The sequence below is a fragment of the Lepisosteus platostomus genome, chromosome 13, assembly GCF_059453375.1.
Source record: "Lepisosteus platostomus isolate fLepPlt1 chromosome 13, fLepPlt1.hap1, whole genome shotgun sequence".
Taxonomy (NCBI): Eukaryota; Metazoa; Chordata; class Actinopteri; order Semionotiformes; family Lepisosteidae; genus Lepisosteus; species Lepisosteus platostomus.
The window spans coordinates 132689-148843 of NC_142623.1; the positions used below are offsets into that span (position 1 = coordinate 132689).

General features: G+C 42.3%; 1 protein-coding gene across 5 annotated transcripts; it reads right to left on the reverse strand.

Moving 5' to 3' along the window:
• Nucleotides 1–6449: 6449 nt before the first annotated feature.
• On the reverse strand, nt 6450–15875 carry tekt2 (tektin 2). 5 transcript variants are annotated; one of them, XM_088602335.1, is made up of 11 exons: nt 15720–15843; nt 15245–15495; nt 13929–14086; nt 12774–12899; nt 11766–11971; nt 11435–11578; nt 11026–11140; nt 10384–10491; nt 9136–9279; nt 8094–8173; nt 6450–6776 (listed from the first exon to the last, which is right to left on the reverse strand). In XM_088602335.1, the coding sequence occupies exons 3-11, from the start codon at nt 14082–14084 to the stop codon at nt 6569–6571; spliced, it is 1287 nt and encodes a 428-aa protein (XP_088458461.1). In that variant the 5' UTR covers nt 14085–14086; nt 15245–15495; nt 15720–15843; the 3' UTR covers nt 6450–6568. The 5 variants fall into 5 exon arrangements, 4 of the variants coding, with proteins under 4 accessions (XP_088458461.1, XP_088458460.1, XP_088458462.1 ...); XM_088602334.1 differs by lacking the exon at nt 15245–15495 and having other exon boundaries at nt 15720–15875; XR_015925854.1 differs by lacking the exon at nt 15245–15495 and having other exon boundaries at nt 6668–6776; nt 9114–9279; nt 15720–15875.
• Between the last annotated feature and the right edge of the window lie 280 nt (nt 15876–16155).

Sequence of the window (16155 nt, forward strand, 5' to 3'; positions counted from 1 at the left end):
TCATACACAAGTGCTTCTATCTGTTGTCTTGATTGTTTCCCACTCATTCCTTTTGGTTTGGGGAACATGTCAAAATCCCATGCCCAGAGAACTTCAGATAGAGTTCGCGGAAATGCTCAGTGGACCACCCAGGCAGGGTAAGGATCAGCATTTCCACAGTAGTCAGAGAATTTTTATTTTCAGGGATGGATTTTTAGCCCAATTCAAGTTGAAGAAAAGTGGTTTTGTGAAAATCGCAGAAATTTTTTTTTCAGAAACTCCGGGGTGCCTGGAGGTCGCGGTGCACCACGCGACAGTTGTATACCAAAACTGAGTCACTCAGATCACACGAGTACCCAAGCATGCTTGAAACTCATTCAAATGCAAGTGCTTCTTACTGTTTCCTTGATTGTTTCCCACTCATTCCTTTTGGTTTGGGGAATATGTCAAAATCCCATGTCCAGAGAACTTCAGATAGAGTTCGCGGAAATGCTCAGTGGACCACCCAGGCAGGGTAAGGATCAGCATTTCCACACTACTCAGAGAATTTTTATTTTCAGGGATGGATTTTTAGCCCAATTCAAGTTGAAGAAAAGTGGTTTCGTGAAAATCGCAGAAATTTTTTTTTCAGAAACTCCGGGGTGCCTGGATGTCGCGGTGCACCACGCGACAGTTGTATTCCAAAACTGAGTCACTCAGATCACACGAGTACCCAAGCATGCTTGAAACTCATTCATATACAAGTGCTTCTATCTGTTGTCTTGATTGTTTCCTACTCGTTCCTTTTGGTTTGGGGAACATGTCAAAATCCCATGCCCAAGAACTTCAGATAGAGTTCGCGGAAATGCTCAGTGGACCACCCAGGCAGGGTAAGGATCAGCATTTCCACAGTAGTCAGAGAATTTTTATTTTCAGGGATGGATTTTTAGCCCAATTCAAGTTGAAGAAAAGTGGTTTCGTGAAAATCGCAGAAAATTTTTTTTCAGAAACTCCGGGGTGCCTGGAGGTCGCGGTGCACCACGCGACAGTTGTATTCCAAAACTGAGTCACTCAGATCACACGAGTACCCAAGCATGCTTGAAACTCATTCATATACAAGTGCTTCTATCTGTTGTCTTGATTGTTTCCCACTCATTCCTTTTGGTTTGGGGAACATGTCAAAATCCCATGCCCAGAGAACTTCAGATAGAGTTCGCGGAAATGCTCAGTGGACCACCCAGGCAGGGTAAGGATCAGCATTTCCACACTACTCAGAGAATTTTTATTTTCAGGGATGGATTTTTAGCCCAATTCAAGTTGAAGAAAAGTGGTTTCGTGAAAATCGCTGAAAATTTTTTTTCAGAAACTCCGGGGTGCCTGGATGTCGCGGTGCACCACGCGACAGTTGTATTCCAAAACTGTGTCACTCAGATCACACGAGTACCCAAGCATGATTGAAACTCATTCAAATGCATGTGCTTCTATCTGTTTCCTTGATTGTTTCCCACTCATTCCTTTTGGTTTGGGTAACATGTCAAAATCCCATACCCAGAGAACATCAACTAGATTTCGCGGAAATGCTCAGTGGACACCCCAGGTAGGGTAAGGATCAGCATTTCCACACTACTCAGAGAATTTTTATTTTCAGGGATGGATTTTTAGCCCAATTCAAGTTGAAGAAAAGTGGTTTCGTGAAAATCGCTGAAAATTTTTTTCAGAAACTCCGGGGTGCCTGGATGTCGCGGTGCACCGCGCGAGAGTTATATTCCAAAACTGAGTCACTCAGATCACACAAGTACCCAAGCATGCTTGAAACTCTTTCAAATTCAAGTGCTTCTATCCGTTTTCTTGATTGTTTCCCACTCATTCCTTTTGGTTTGGGTAACGTCAAAATCCCATGCCTAGAGAACTTCAACTAGATTTCGCGGAAATGCTCAGTGGACACCCCAGGTAGGGTAAGGATCAGCATTTCCACACTACTCAGAGAATTGTTATTTTCAGGGTTGGAATTTTAGCCCAAGTCAAGGTGAAGAAAAGTGGTTTCGTGAACATAGCTGAAAAATTTTTTTCAGAATCTCCGGGGTGCCTGGTTGTCGCGATGCACCGCGCGGCAGTTGTATTCCAAAACTGAGTCAGTCGGATCACACGAGCACCCAAGCATGATTGAAACTCATTAAAATGCAAGTGCTTCTATCCATGGTCTTGATTGTTTCCCACTCTGCATTTCCATTTTTGCATAGCGTCCCGAAAGACACATCATAACATTAACAACAGTCATAAATGATATTCTGTTAGCTACTGATGCAGGGAATGCAACAGTGCCTGTGCTTCTAGATCTTATTACTGCCTTTGACACGATTGACCACTCTGTTTTGTTACACAGGCTTGAGTTTGAGGTTGGCTTATGTGGAAACGTCCTTAACTGATTTACTGAAGTAAAGACGTGTGAAAAAGTTTTGTTACTCAACTAAAACTGAGGTTCTGTTGTTTGGAGGCAACAATACTGACAGGACTACTATAACTTCAGAGGATTAAAACAATTTCCTCCAAGACTCAGTACGTAACTTAGGCTTCATATTAGACACAAGGCTCTCATTTATCTCTCACGTTAAAACAGTATCGAAAACATGCTTCCTACTGTTAAGAAATATTGCAAAACTAAGGCAGTTTCTCTCCACTCAAGACACGGAGAAATTAATACATGCTCTTGTATACAGCAGGTTAGACTACTGCAATGCCCTACTATCAGGGAGCACCCACCACTCTTTCAACACCTTACAGCTAATTCAGAATGCAGCAGCTAGAATTGTTACTAGAAGCAGAAAGTACGACCACATAACCCCCATACTTAGATTTCTTCATTGGCTTTCTTTCAGGTACAGGGCAGACTTCAAAATCCTACTTACTTACAAGGCTCTCAGAGGTCAGGCACCAGTCTGTCTAATGGAACTTATTAATGTATACCATCCAAGTCACCCACTTAGATCACAGAATGCAGGTTTTCTTCATATTCCACACATTAATAAAATAACAGTTTGCGGTAAAGCTTTTAGTTACAGGGCCCCTAGCTTATGGAACAGTCTCCCACCCCATATTCAGGATGCTGAGTCAATCTCAGTATTCAAATCCAGACTGAAAACCTATTACTTCAGCCTAGTCTTCTCAGACCTTACAATATAGCCTGCTGCAGCCATGGCTGCTGGTGCTGCTGTACATGCCATTGTGTGTCTCTATGCTGGCCCACCAAGTAGATACATCTGTTCTGACCAAACTATCCTATTCTCCTCCCCACATGTCCAGAGTTGGATGCTGCATCACTGCCATGGATCCAAGAGGGACATTGTGTATATAGCTATTGTTTAGGAGGATTTAGCTGGGCTACAAAGATCTGCATGGAGTACTGATATACAGAAGACATGATGGATGGATAGATTAATACCCTCATTCATTTATTTCCTTTTTTCAATTGTATAATGTTAGCATGCCCAAAGGGGTTGGGCAGCCAGTTGAACTTGGACACCTAGAGTTTTTTTTTCTCCTTACTAAGGAGTTTTTGGTTCCTCTCTTCTGCTGTCTTCTGGTCTTTTCTGTTCTGTATTGACAAAATGTATGGTTACCTGCATTATTAAGCACCTTGGGGCAACCTTGTTGTGAAAGCCGCTATATAAAAATAATATTGAATTGAATGGAATGGAATTGAATCGAATTGAATTGAATGTTGAACTACTGCAACTGCTGGAAGTCAGGCGCAGACACTTTCTAAAGGCATAAGGAACAGCCACGGTCAAGACATTTGCCCCATCCTATTCAAAAATCAAGACAGACAGGAAAACCATTTCTTTCCAGAAATGTCCAAACTAACCCAAGCACTATTTCAGATACCTGGAAAAGTTCAAAACATTTATAGAGACACTGAATACACATCACCCCTCAATAACAGTTAAATATACCACACACAATGAAAGCATAGATTTCTTAGATACCACAACCTTCAATGGACCCACATTCCCACAGTCAACAACTCTTATTCAAGGAAATAGACAAACACACACACACACACACACACACACACACACACACACACACACACACACACACACACACACACACACACACACACGAATTTGAATGATGGAATATACACATAGAAGTTAGATTTTTAAGAAAGCAAAAAACAATTTGAAGACTCAAACAGAGGATACACATACAGTTTCCTCAGGACAGTACTGAGAAACTTTCTGGACCATAAGCCAAGAGACAATAAACAGATCATACCCTTAATCACTATATACTAACATTTTAATACAGCAGCAAATATTCTTCTTAGATTTTTAACAATGCAAACATACTTCAAAATCACAATCTAATATCTGCATACAGGAAAAACAAAAGCTTAAAACAGTATCTAGGCTCTAGCAAATTACCTCCAACTTGAACCCTAATAATAATAACACTTATATAGCATTTTTCTGAACACTCCATTCAAAGTGTTTTACAGGTCATGGGGATCCCCTCCAGCACCACCAGTGTGCAGCCCCACCTGGATGATGTGCCGGCAGCTAAGATGTACCAGTATGCTCTCCACACACCAGCTCTCAGTGGGGAGGAGAGTAGAGTGATGAAGCCAGTTCAGAGATGGGGATAATTAGGAGGCCATGATTGGTAAGGGCCATTGGGAAATGTAGACAGGACACCAGGGTTACATCCCTACTCTTTTTAAAAAAACACCCTGAGATTTTTAATGACCACAGACAGTCAGGACCTTGGTTTTACGTTTCATCCGAATGACAGCGCCTTACAGTATAGTGTCCCCGTCACTATAATGGTGCATTAGGACTCACACAGACCACAGGGTGAGCGCCCCCTGTTGGCCCAATTAACACCTCTTCCAGCAGCAGCCTTAGTTTTTCCCAGGAGACTCCCATCCAGGTACTGTCTAGGCTCACACCTGCTGAGCTTTAATGGGCTGCCAGTGCTACCAAATGTTCCCAAATCTGAGGTGTACTTTGTCACAGTGTGCTGTGGTTTGACACACATCAATGCAAATCAAACCTGACAACCTGACACAAATGGAAGCAACATGGAAGTTCTTATAACACTAAGACCAGGATGCTCTTTTTCGCAAGGGTTTGTGGGAGTGTGGAACAAGTTACCCAATTGCATTGTTGAAGAACTCTGGCTTCTTTCAAGAAACGGTTGAAAAGATCATCGGGGCAATGAGGTACTCACTGCCAAATGGCCTTCTCTTGTTTATTGCCTTCATTCTTTATTCTAATTGCTTATACAATTTCCATGTAGTAAGTCAGGTCTGTTGCTGAATAATGATTAAGTTCATTTTTAGGCTGTGTAAAAATGGACTCTACATTAGAAAGTGTTTATTTCATGTTTGAGTGACTGTTGAAACGCTTAAAACAGCATCTGTTTCCCTTATAAGAACTGATAGAACAGCATCTTACCTGTGAGATATGCTTAAGTGCCTCTGTGACCTGTTACACTTCTGCTTCATCTATAAAAATACTATTTAATACAGCACTTTGCCTTTCCACTACCTGCTGTGTGTTGTCCTCTTTGGCAAACCCCTGCATGAAATACGTATTTGGTACATCAGCTGTTTCCTTTTCATGGTGTAGAACTTTCCCCTTGTAATCATAGATGCATTTTATTTTATTCTGTTGCATAAGTGAAGGCACATTGTACTATTTTAGTATGCAGTGCAATATTCCTTCAAATCTTTTAGTTTTTTTAATGCTGTTTTCTTTACAATTGTATTCCTTTCCTGGATCATTTTTAGGATTATTTATTTATTACTTATTTGTCCAACCACTGATTTTGCCTTTTGATCTCGCTCTTGAGGTAAATCTGTCATACTTAAGCAGAATGTTTAAACTTGCTGTACCTGCCACTTAAATTTCATATCCTGTTTCATTCTTTCTTTAAGCACTTTTTTATCGAAATTGGTTTTCCTGAAATTTAACTTTTTATGTGCATTCAGTCTGTGTAGTTTCAAAGATCACCATATAATTATAGTTCCATTATTCCACAACGTAAACTGTAAAGAGCAGTGTTGTTGCTAATCCATTACATGTATCAAATGCAGTTATTTCATAGTTTGGTACTCCTCATCATTACCATCCTACATTCCTTTTAACAAACCCATAAAGCTAAAGTACTATATGTACTACAAAATACAGGCACAAAGCACAAGACACCATGGGCAGGACGCCAGTCAATCACAGGAAAGACAGACTCGTTCTCACTCACTTGGGAACCAGTTTACCCAGAAGCTCATTAACCCACCTGGAGGAAGTTCACGTGAAAACTGAGAGATCATACAAACACAAAAACATAACCAGGAGCCCAGCACTGTATGATACAAATGCTCACCACTGCCTGCCTTGCGTTAGTTCAAGTAATATGAGAAAATAATTAAACAAAAATGTTGGATCAACAAATTGTTTGTATGACCAAGGAAAAGCATGAAAGCAGAAAAGTTTCCAAAGTCAAAAACTGTCAGTGGTTTTAATATCATACTAGATTACTGAATCACATTCTGTTTCATTGTTTTTATTACTTGTAGACTAAGTTAGTGCAGGTGGTACCGAAGACCCTCTCAGACAAGTTGCGGCACGTGGCTCCTGGCCTGGGGCAGCAGCTGGGCAGCTGTGGCGGAGGTCCTCTCTCTGTAATGGGTCTCAGCGTTTGGAATCAGCTTCTGGCGTGTCTCCAAGCAACGTCTATCCAGAGCAAGAGCCTCAGTCTTGTAGGACAGATCTTTCTCAATCTGGGAGAGCTGCTCTTGTAGTGTTTGGAGGGAGTGTCTGATGGGCAGAGAAGAAGTCATTTTCTCAGGCTGCATTGGAGGTTAAAACATTTCTGTCACTGACACAGCTGTTCACTAACAATGGTGTAAAATGTCTGGTAGTAATATACAGTAATACAATTGTAAATACAGGAGAATGTGTGTTTAACTCTTTATCGCCTCTAGAAAGAAGGTCAATTTCCCTCTGGTATGATGTCCCCTCAAACATTTTGTAATATCTCTGGAATATCTGGATACAGTAGGAGCTTGGTTTATGGTTAAAATTCAAACTAACCCATTGGGCATTAAGTAAAAACATCAGATTTCATATATGTCTAAATGTGCCCACTCACCAGACAGAAATATCCAGGAAACAAAACACAAGAAACTGAGTTTTTTGTCCCGTCGTCAAAGATAAATTTTTCAAGTTGTGGCCCTGGTAATTAGCTGAAAATGTAGAATTGTAGAATGTCCTCTATGTGTTTACTTGCTTGGATAAAAATTTGAGACAAATTTAATACATATAAAAAATTCTACATAATATTTTAGACAGGACCTGGAATGATAATGTTTGCATACCCTGAATTTTTTTTTTTAATATTAAAAGCTATAATAGCAATTGCAATTATTATAAAAGCCTGTAGTCAGTGCTAGAGGATTGTTCATTGCAAGGCTAATTTGCAGCATCTTAACCTTTAACAGCAGTCAAGAATACAAACAACAAGATAGTGTATTTATAATGTCAGAAGGTTTTTCATGAAGTTCAGCATAAAAGGCAAACTGAATGTATAACTATCCAGTAACAAATTTATAATCGAATGAATCTTATTTCATCAATGTACAATAAAATGTTAGAGACTAATGAGAAAAAGGGTAGTAAGACCTCATTTGTAATATGTTGCACAGTTCTCGGCAGGATGAAAATTGTATTGCTGCTCTTGAATCAATGTACAAAAGAGCAACCAGATACACTCCCAAAATGTTTAAGGTGCTTAAAATGTCCTATGCTGGCAGGCTGATACAGCTGAATCTTTTTACTCATGAACAAAAGTCAGCCCCATGGTCTTTAGAATTAGCGGTGACACACAAAAACACAGGTGGAAACTATGTGAAAGTACATTTACAACAGAGAACAGGAGGCCCTCCACACAGAGTTGTGGGGGTCTAGAACAAGCTGCCTATATTGAAGCTTATGCCATAGCTACTTTCAGGAAACAGCTGGATAAGATCTCTGGGTCAATTATCTACCAGCAACCAAAAGGCCTACGTGGGACAGAACAGCAGGTAGAAAGGGAGAAAGGACACATTGTTAATGAGGCAGAGGAGAGGGACTCACTGAGACTGGGCCAGTTTCTGCTTCAAGGCCGTAATGGTGGCTTCCAGCTGTGTGACCTCATCCACCAGCCCATACTGGACCTGGGGAAACAGCAGTCGGTCAGTCTGAAGCCCCTGGGTGACCCTCAACCACGTCTGGCCAAACTGGATGGGCATGTTTTCGGTAATATATTGCCTTAATGTCATCATTACAAATAGTTAATGGGTTAAAACTGAAAGATAAAAATTAACCTCAGTACATACAGTAAACGAATGTTCGAAGTGATGCCCACCTGTCTACCACCAGTGGCACACTGTAGCAATATCCCTTTGTAGAAGAAATAAACCAGAATCTAATTAATATCCATCTTTAAAAATGTCCATATCCCAAGAATATAATGTAAGATGCCTTAATTACATATCTTGTATATCTGAAGAGTACACTAAAGTTTTTTTTTATATGAACTTTGGTTGATTCAAACCTTCTTATGGGAGCATCATCCTAATAGCATCCACGACACTCATAATTGTGTTATCACAGGTAAGGATCGCAGCCAGTACAAGTGCAGTTCTTCTGTGTTCACAGATAGTGCAGTGCCTGGCCTCTGTTCTTCATTTGATTCAACACATTTGTAAGTATAAGATTTCTCAACTGAATATCATATAGTTTGACTGTTTACCCTTTTACCATGTCTTCACTGTGCTGGACTACTCTGAGCCATGGGAATACCAAGACATATGTTTCTGAAGAGTGTTTACATTGTGGTATCCCTGTTATGTACACTAAAATAATGGCAAAACCATCATGAAACTCTTATAAGCCACCTCATTAGTAAAACAACTAATTGACTGTTAAAAAACTAATAGATATTACATTTGCCTTACAGAAGCAAGGTATAGCCTAAATAAGCCAGCTTTCCTCTTTTGAGCAATTTTCTGCTTGCGAAAGCAGGTACCATTAGTTTTCAGTGAGTATAATTGTGCCACTGCGAAGCAGAAGGCTTTAAATGCACTGGTCTAAACCACAAAAAAACACATTTACAGCTATAGGAAGAAAGATATACTTGGTCCCGGCACAGGTCCACTCCAGGACGCGTGGTTCTGGTTTCCAGTCGGGTGTGGGCCAGTTTCAGGGGTGCAGTTTTGGCTTTGAGATCTCTCTCCAGCCCACGGATGTCCTGTTCCAGCTCCTGAGCCTCCTTCTGGGTCTAGACAGGAGCAGGAGAGAGCACACAGTCACCCTCCCCGGCTCAGCTCACACTGGGTTGTATATGGCTCTATTCACTACATACTGTATGGCCAAGAAGACAGAGACTAGGAATAGATCTATGGAAAATCTAAGTATATGCAGTCTATGAATGATGAAACCTTGAGAAAAAGGGAATGAAATGTATTAATGTTCTTGAGTTACAGCCAACAGCGTGCAGCTCAGGTTCTCTTACTGCAAGACTAAGAGGGGAGCTGCAGTCCGTTTTTCAGAGTGGTTATTAAATCTTGGCAACAAAATACATCAATTCACATTCTAGAAAAAAAATTACAAATTTGAAATGAAGCACAAAATCAGGAACTTTGTGAAAGTACTGCAAGTAGCCATGTCGTCACAAACTCACATTCGAGTTTCAAAGAATTGCGACATAAAGCAGCCCTTCCTGCTCACTAGTCACTGTAACGTGATGTAAGAGTGAATAAGTACAGGTTGTGCAGCAGACATTTCACCGCAAAAATGTTCCAACGTGATCTGCATGCAGAGTTAACAAGTAAGTAGTGTCTGTCGGAAAGACCATCTCGAAATTAAGAGCAATTTATTCTATTGGTCTAAAGAAGTATTCACAAGCCTGCTTCTTTACAATGCAGTCACAGGGCCACATCACCTCACCAGAATATTTGTTGCCTCATTCTGAATCTCGGAATATGGCCCTGAACATATCTGGACATTTCGTCTATTTTGTTTCGTACATTTTACTGTTATTGTGGTTTGAAATTTACTCATCAATGCTGGTTCTTTCTAACCCTGAAATATAAAAATAGCCTTGCAGTTCTCCTCTCAATAAGAACAGCCAATAGCCAACTCAGAGTAGCCCTAAAACACACTCCTCTGTACAAAGAAAAAAAGACATTATAGGTGATGTAAATATTTTTAAAATCTTCTAAAAAGATAATAGTACATTTTAAACTAAATGCAAAGCAGGTATGCTGAACTATAACAAATTCAAATAGAAATTTTAATGTGCACAGATATTTTTCCCTATTATATTCTGGATGAGGCCCTATGCCCAGCTGTCTGAATGGATAGCAGAAGACACCCCACTCACAAGCCTCTGCTGCCAAAGCAGCTCCTCTCTGGCTCGTTCCAGCTCATGGCTGCGTTTCCGGAGGGCAAAATCCGTGGTGACACGCTGGGCTTCCAGCTCATTCTGAGTCTGTGAGAAAGGAGACACAGGGAAAGGAAATACTATGGCCAACAGACAAGAGATCTTTCTGTCTGGGGCACCAACAAGCTGCACTACATTCAGGGTTCCCAAGTGCTACACCAGTAAAAAGGTGCAAAGAGCACAGTGCTGGTTCAATATGCTGGTATTTGTGTCACTAACTGGGATCAATTGGTTGGGAGCCACTGAGGCTCCTTTGACCTCCTAGGCGCTGGTGTCATTGTCAGAAGTATGAATAAGTGTTAGAGTCATCGACAGAAAAGAGGTTGCAGTGATGCTCTCATTAATGGAGACCAGGTCAATGTTTCAGCTGACATTTTTTCAAACAGTTGACCCAGTAGAGGTGAGTGTGGGTTTAAAGCTTCTCCATATTTTAAAAACACTGAAGCTCTGGACCGCTGCACTCCCGGGGTCAGCCTCACCCAGGCAATCGTACACAGGAATATCCTGACACATGCCTTCCTCCTGGCTCAGGTGTGACACACAAACACGAGATCCTTGTCTCCATCCCAGACACCCCCTGACCTGAGAAATTGTGACCCGCATAGCCTCCCGCAGCTGCAGAGAGGCCTTCATCTCCTCCTGGGCGCGACTCCGATTGTATTGGCTGAACTGCTCCCACTGCTGGGGCGATGTGGAACTGCAACAGAGAACAATGGTCAACTTCAATGCAACCACCTCATACAGGTCTTAATACAGTATGTCAGGGTCAAACCAGTCATTTGGTGACACTGTTAACATAGCTGTGCAATACCTCTCAAATCAGTCTCACAAAGTATCCAATACGTGGCACTACACGTCTGCTTTTATTTTTCTTCATTGAAATGGCTCAGGAAGCTGTCAGAACACTGATTGTGAGCACAGGCAGGGCTGTGTGGTGAATGTGCACAGCAGTAGGACAGGAGCAAGTGTGGGCCTGTATGCTGGGGCTTACCCATTGGGAACACGTGAGGGGTTAGGCTTCAGAGAGATGAGTGGTGATGTCACAGTGAGTGACAGGCAGGTCTGGTCCACCCCCAGGGCCTCGGATTTGTTCTGTAAGTCAAAGACCAGCTGCTGCCGTGCTTCCTGCAGTAAACTGCACAGAGAAACCTTATAACTGTTATTGAATTGTAACAGTAACATTATAATAGTGAATTCAACATGAAATGTAAATTAAACAATGTAAACTAATTAGACAATATAAATTATATTTGTGACTCTTTCTCTAATTCAGTCTCTTGTGTTCCAAACACATCACGCCTTCACCCTTCCCCTTCTCTCACCAGATTTGCTCAAAGGCTTGACTGACACGCTGCTGCAGGGCACGCTGGACTCCATCAATCACCTCCACCTCCTTCTTCAGCTCCACCTCCACCGCATCCCTCACCAGGTCATCACCACGGCGACCCTCTCTCAGGGTCAGGCACTCCACTGCAGCATCAAGAGGAAGGGTCATCGCAGCCAGCAAGCTCTCAGTGTCACCTTTCACCTGGGGAGAACGTTGTGATTGGCACACAGCCAGTGAGCCGTCATTGACTCTAACAGTGATCACAATGACGCTGCTGCTCTGATGTGCACAAAGCAAGTAGAGGGGAAGGTTTCTGCTCTGGGCCGCACTGAGATTCCTCAGACATCTACATACAGCACCCTCCGAAAGTAATGGGACAGCAAGGTAATAATAATTTATCATGAAAAAACTGACAGGTAAGTCCTAAGGATTTTATTTTTAATCAAATAATCAATTCTATCCCAGTCAAATAAACAAACCCCCCATTTGCACACATTGTAAACCTCTTCGGCACCATGAACAGAAAAGATAGGAATGGTCAGAAGAACAGACATGAGAGTTATGAAACTGATCTATGGACAGATGAGAAGAAGGTCAGATAGTGTCACAGCCTGGGCAGCCACGTTATTGATGTAATTAATGATGGCAGCAGCGGAATGACTTCAGAAGTTTACAGAAACATTTTGTCTACTTATGAAAATGAAAGTGATTTAATAATTATTCGATGACTATTACCCATTCAACACAAGAATGACTCTACTATATTGCCTTAGATATCTTAGATTGGCCAACTCAAAAGTACTTACTAATGTGAGTGAAAAATACAGCTGGCATTTTTATTATGTTTTAATTAAAGAAAGAGAACATACATATCCCACCTTAATAAAATAATTTACTTCTCAGAATGAAATTAACCTGTCTGACAACTCATTCATGGAAAATAACTCTCTTGGTAAAGAGACTGTTTCTTATGCAAAACTGCAAAGAGATCTGGATAGCTCACTGCAGAAAGTGCCTCTATCTCTGTGTCTGCGTCCTGAAGACAGAGCTCCAGCGCCTCCTTCAGGCGTGACACATCCTGAACCCTCTCTGTCAGGCGTCGCTGGCTGTCCTGCTTGTCCCAACGCGTCTGAGAGACAGTGAAGGAACAGGTTAGGGAAAGGAAGCCAGAGCTGCACACATTTCACTTCGGTTTACTGTTGTGTGCACGACTGCAATGAAATGCTTTTTTGCATGTGTGCTCCAACACAAATACATTAAGGAAACACCAAAAACATAAACACAGAACAGCGGCAGCAACAACAACAAGTTAAATAACAGACATCTTAGAAAAAAAACACACTGGTATCAAGAGTCAAATACACTCGGCTCTTTGCCACTGCAGGACCTTTGGTAGGTTGAGTGCACTTGTGAATAACATCCCCCCAGGGTGCACTGAGCATCCTGACACCAGCTGGCCCTCTGCACAAACCACACTGTGGGGTACAGATCTCAGCCTGGAAGAGTCACCCCACAGCCACCAAAAAACATTTCTGTAACTCAGGAGTTATGTTTATTTTGTATTTTATCTTCTCTAATATCTTCACTTAGCATCTCATACAAATTCTAAATGAAAGTCCAAATCCATGTACAATTTTAGTGAATTTTATTAACATTATATACTGTAGGTAAAAGATTAACTTTTTTAAAAATCAAGGGATGTTATGTTAAAATTGTATAATGCACTAGTAAGGCCTCATTTGGAATATTGACTCAATTTTATAAAAAAAGAGATTGCTGCTCTGCAATCAGTCTGGGAAAGAGCAACCAGATACTTTCGAGGCATTAAGTAATGTCCTACACTGACAGGCTGGAGGAACTAAATCTTTGAAAGAGTATAATACAAGAACCAAAAGGATTTTTCACATTTTCAAAGGGTTCAACAAAGTGAACCCAGCCAACTTCTTCAGACTGTAAAACAAAAGCAGAGTTGCATTCAAAACCAAGACTCAGGAATTTCTTTACCCAAAGAGTAGCAGGAGTCTGGAACAGCCTGATCTGCAGCAGTTCAGAATCTGGAATAATCTTACCAGTAGCCAGCCCCTGTTCCAAGATGACTAAATGGCTTTTCACAGCCAGGAAACATTATTCACTGAGCACAGCAGTAGCCTCTCAGTACCTGAACAGTGGTCTCATTGCGCAGTGCTCGTCCCTCCTGGCGGATCTGCCGTGACTGGAGTCGGAGGTGTTCAGCTGTGCTGGAGAGCAGCTGGCTCCCACTCTGCCAGTCGGACACGCTGAGCCGCTGGCCGGGCTTCGCACTCAGGGTGGCCATCTCTGCCCAGAACACAAGACAGGTGACGGCGCAGCCTTCTCCCAGAGCTGGGAGCTGTCCCCGTCTCCAGCGCCAGTGTACCCCACTCTCTAGTTTGCTAAGGTTCCTACCTGCTGTGTCTTCAAAATGAGGCTTTTTCAGCCCTGATTGGAGAATGAATCACATGTGCTCATGTAGCGGAGCTAGTTCGGACACGGTGACGTCATCGTGCCCCCTGCGCCTAGCAGGGACCTTAGCCGACGGCTCACGCGGCTGGTTCCCTGTTGCGTTACGCCGGAGACCCCGGTTCGAGCCCCAGGTGTTGGGGGACGAAACGGCCTGGGTGAAGCAGCGGAGGGCACGAGCCCGCGCGGAACCGCGACATTTACACGCAGGAACAACGGAGTCCACGCTAATGAATACTGTAAAATTCTCATCAGTGAGGGTGTCCCATTCTGGGGCATGTCAGTGTCTTTCTGTTCACTAGAGCAACATTCACTAGGAAGGCTGTAGTAACACCAAGTAATTACAAATTGCTTTTGAACCTCATAATTTGTTAGGTCATGAAAAAACTGATTAAGTTTAGCAGAACATGTAAAGGTGAGTCAGCATATTAACACAACTCTGTGTGCAGTGAAAAAGCAAGTTCAGCACCAGCTGAAACACTATTTCTGTTATAAGCTGAAAATGTTTACTCGTCTCTCATCTCTCGTCTCCGACTACGAGCACAATCAGACAATGCCAGATCTGCCTGTTGTTGTTCCCGAGAGTTTGGGATACAGAGGCTGCGAGGACACGACCGGGACATGAGACTTGCACCTTGCGTAGTAATGTCTGAGACGCGACATACGTCATCTTGAAAGTATTTTATTAATAATGACAAGTCAGGGAGACGAAATATTCCCTCTTTCAAATACTTAAAAACATGACATGTCCCATTTCGCAGGTGAAATTGGTGTTTCTTCTATGTTCAATCGTTGATTTTTGTTTTGTTTTACCCTGTAAAGTTCTCCAAACTGTTTGTACACATGGACACGGAAATAAATCCATGTCACTGTATTCTGTCAGGAGTGTACCTACAGTATATGATGCCATTAGTAAGCGACTGGAACACCTGTCGGCACCACCCCACACATTAAAAAGATGTTGCCTTGTACAGATCATCCTACGGTCCTCCTTACTTTCTCCTCGCCTGATGGTGGATTGCTACTTTTTTCAGGGCTTTCTTCTGGCGAGTTTGAGAAGTGAGCAGTTTTCTCTCAATCCTTTTGTTATTCGCCGGTAGCCATCAACTTCACAAAAAAATCTCCACCTCCGCATCTTGCCTGCGCGTCAGAGGTGTTGCTAGAAGGGAGCCCTCCAAGGTGTCTCCTGGGTGTAGCGCCCCGAGTGGAGTACACTAGGTGCCTATGCGCCTCTCCGCAGGCTTCTACTGTAAAACCCTTCAAGTCAGTGAACTGTATGGCATTTTCTTTCCCGCTATAATAGTTATATTAATAAAATAAATTACTTAGAGCAATTAGAGCTGCGTACATATGTAACTGCTGTACACATTTATTACAGCTCTCAGTACAATACCGGAATCCAAGAACACAGACAAACTAAACGCGCTCAACACGCGTCAGGTGCTGCTGAATTCGCGCAGGAAAAACTTACCTGAAGTTCTAGAACCCCTGCGTCCGCGTTCGACTCGCTGCTGCGGTCTGCGAGTCGCCGAGCAAGCGGTCTGTCTCCAGGTAACACGGACGACGGGAGCCGACCAACAAGGCCGGCTGCTTAATAATTACAACTCCATAGCAACTGCTAACACAACAGTGCAACGCGATGCCGACGGGCCTGACTCGATAGGGCTGGGCCGGTGTTGAGTGTCCTACGCTGCTACCTGACTCTCTCTTCAAAGCCGTTTGTCCATTATTTTCGACAAACTGTACAGTGAGTGTAAAAGCACATAAAAAACGTCATGGCATTGAGAGTCAGAATTCAATGTATTAAAGTACATTAAGCAAAGATCCTTTATACAGAGCTATTTCATAGAATATCCACGTGCGTAGTGAAACTTCCATTGCTATGAACAATAAGAACGGCGATATGA

Bases quoted from the DNA above. Each gene is read 5' to 3' on its own strand.
- tekt2 (XM_088602334.1), bottom strand. From the start codon at position 14,084: ATGGCCACCCTGAGTGCGAAGCCCGGCCAGCGGCTCAGCGTGTCCGAC. The intron at 11,141-11,434 runs GTAAGCCCCAGC...TCTCTGTTGCAG, and splicing joins CCCTCACGTGTTCCCAATGG to TTCCACATCGCCCCAGCAGT. The intron at 9,280-10,383 runs GTGAGTGGGGTG...GCTCCTGTCTAG, and splicing joins TGCTTTGGCAGCAGAGGCTT to ACCCAGAAGGAGGCTCAGGA.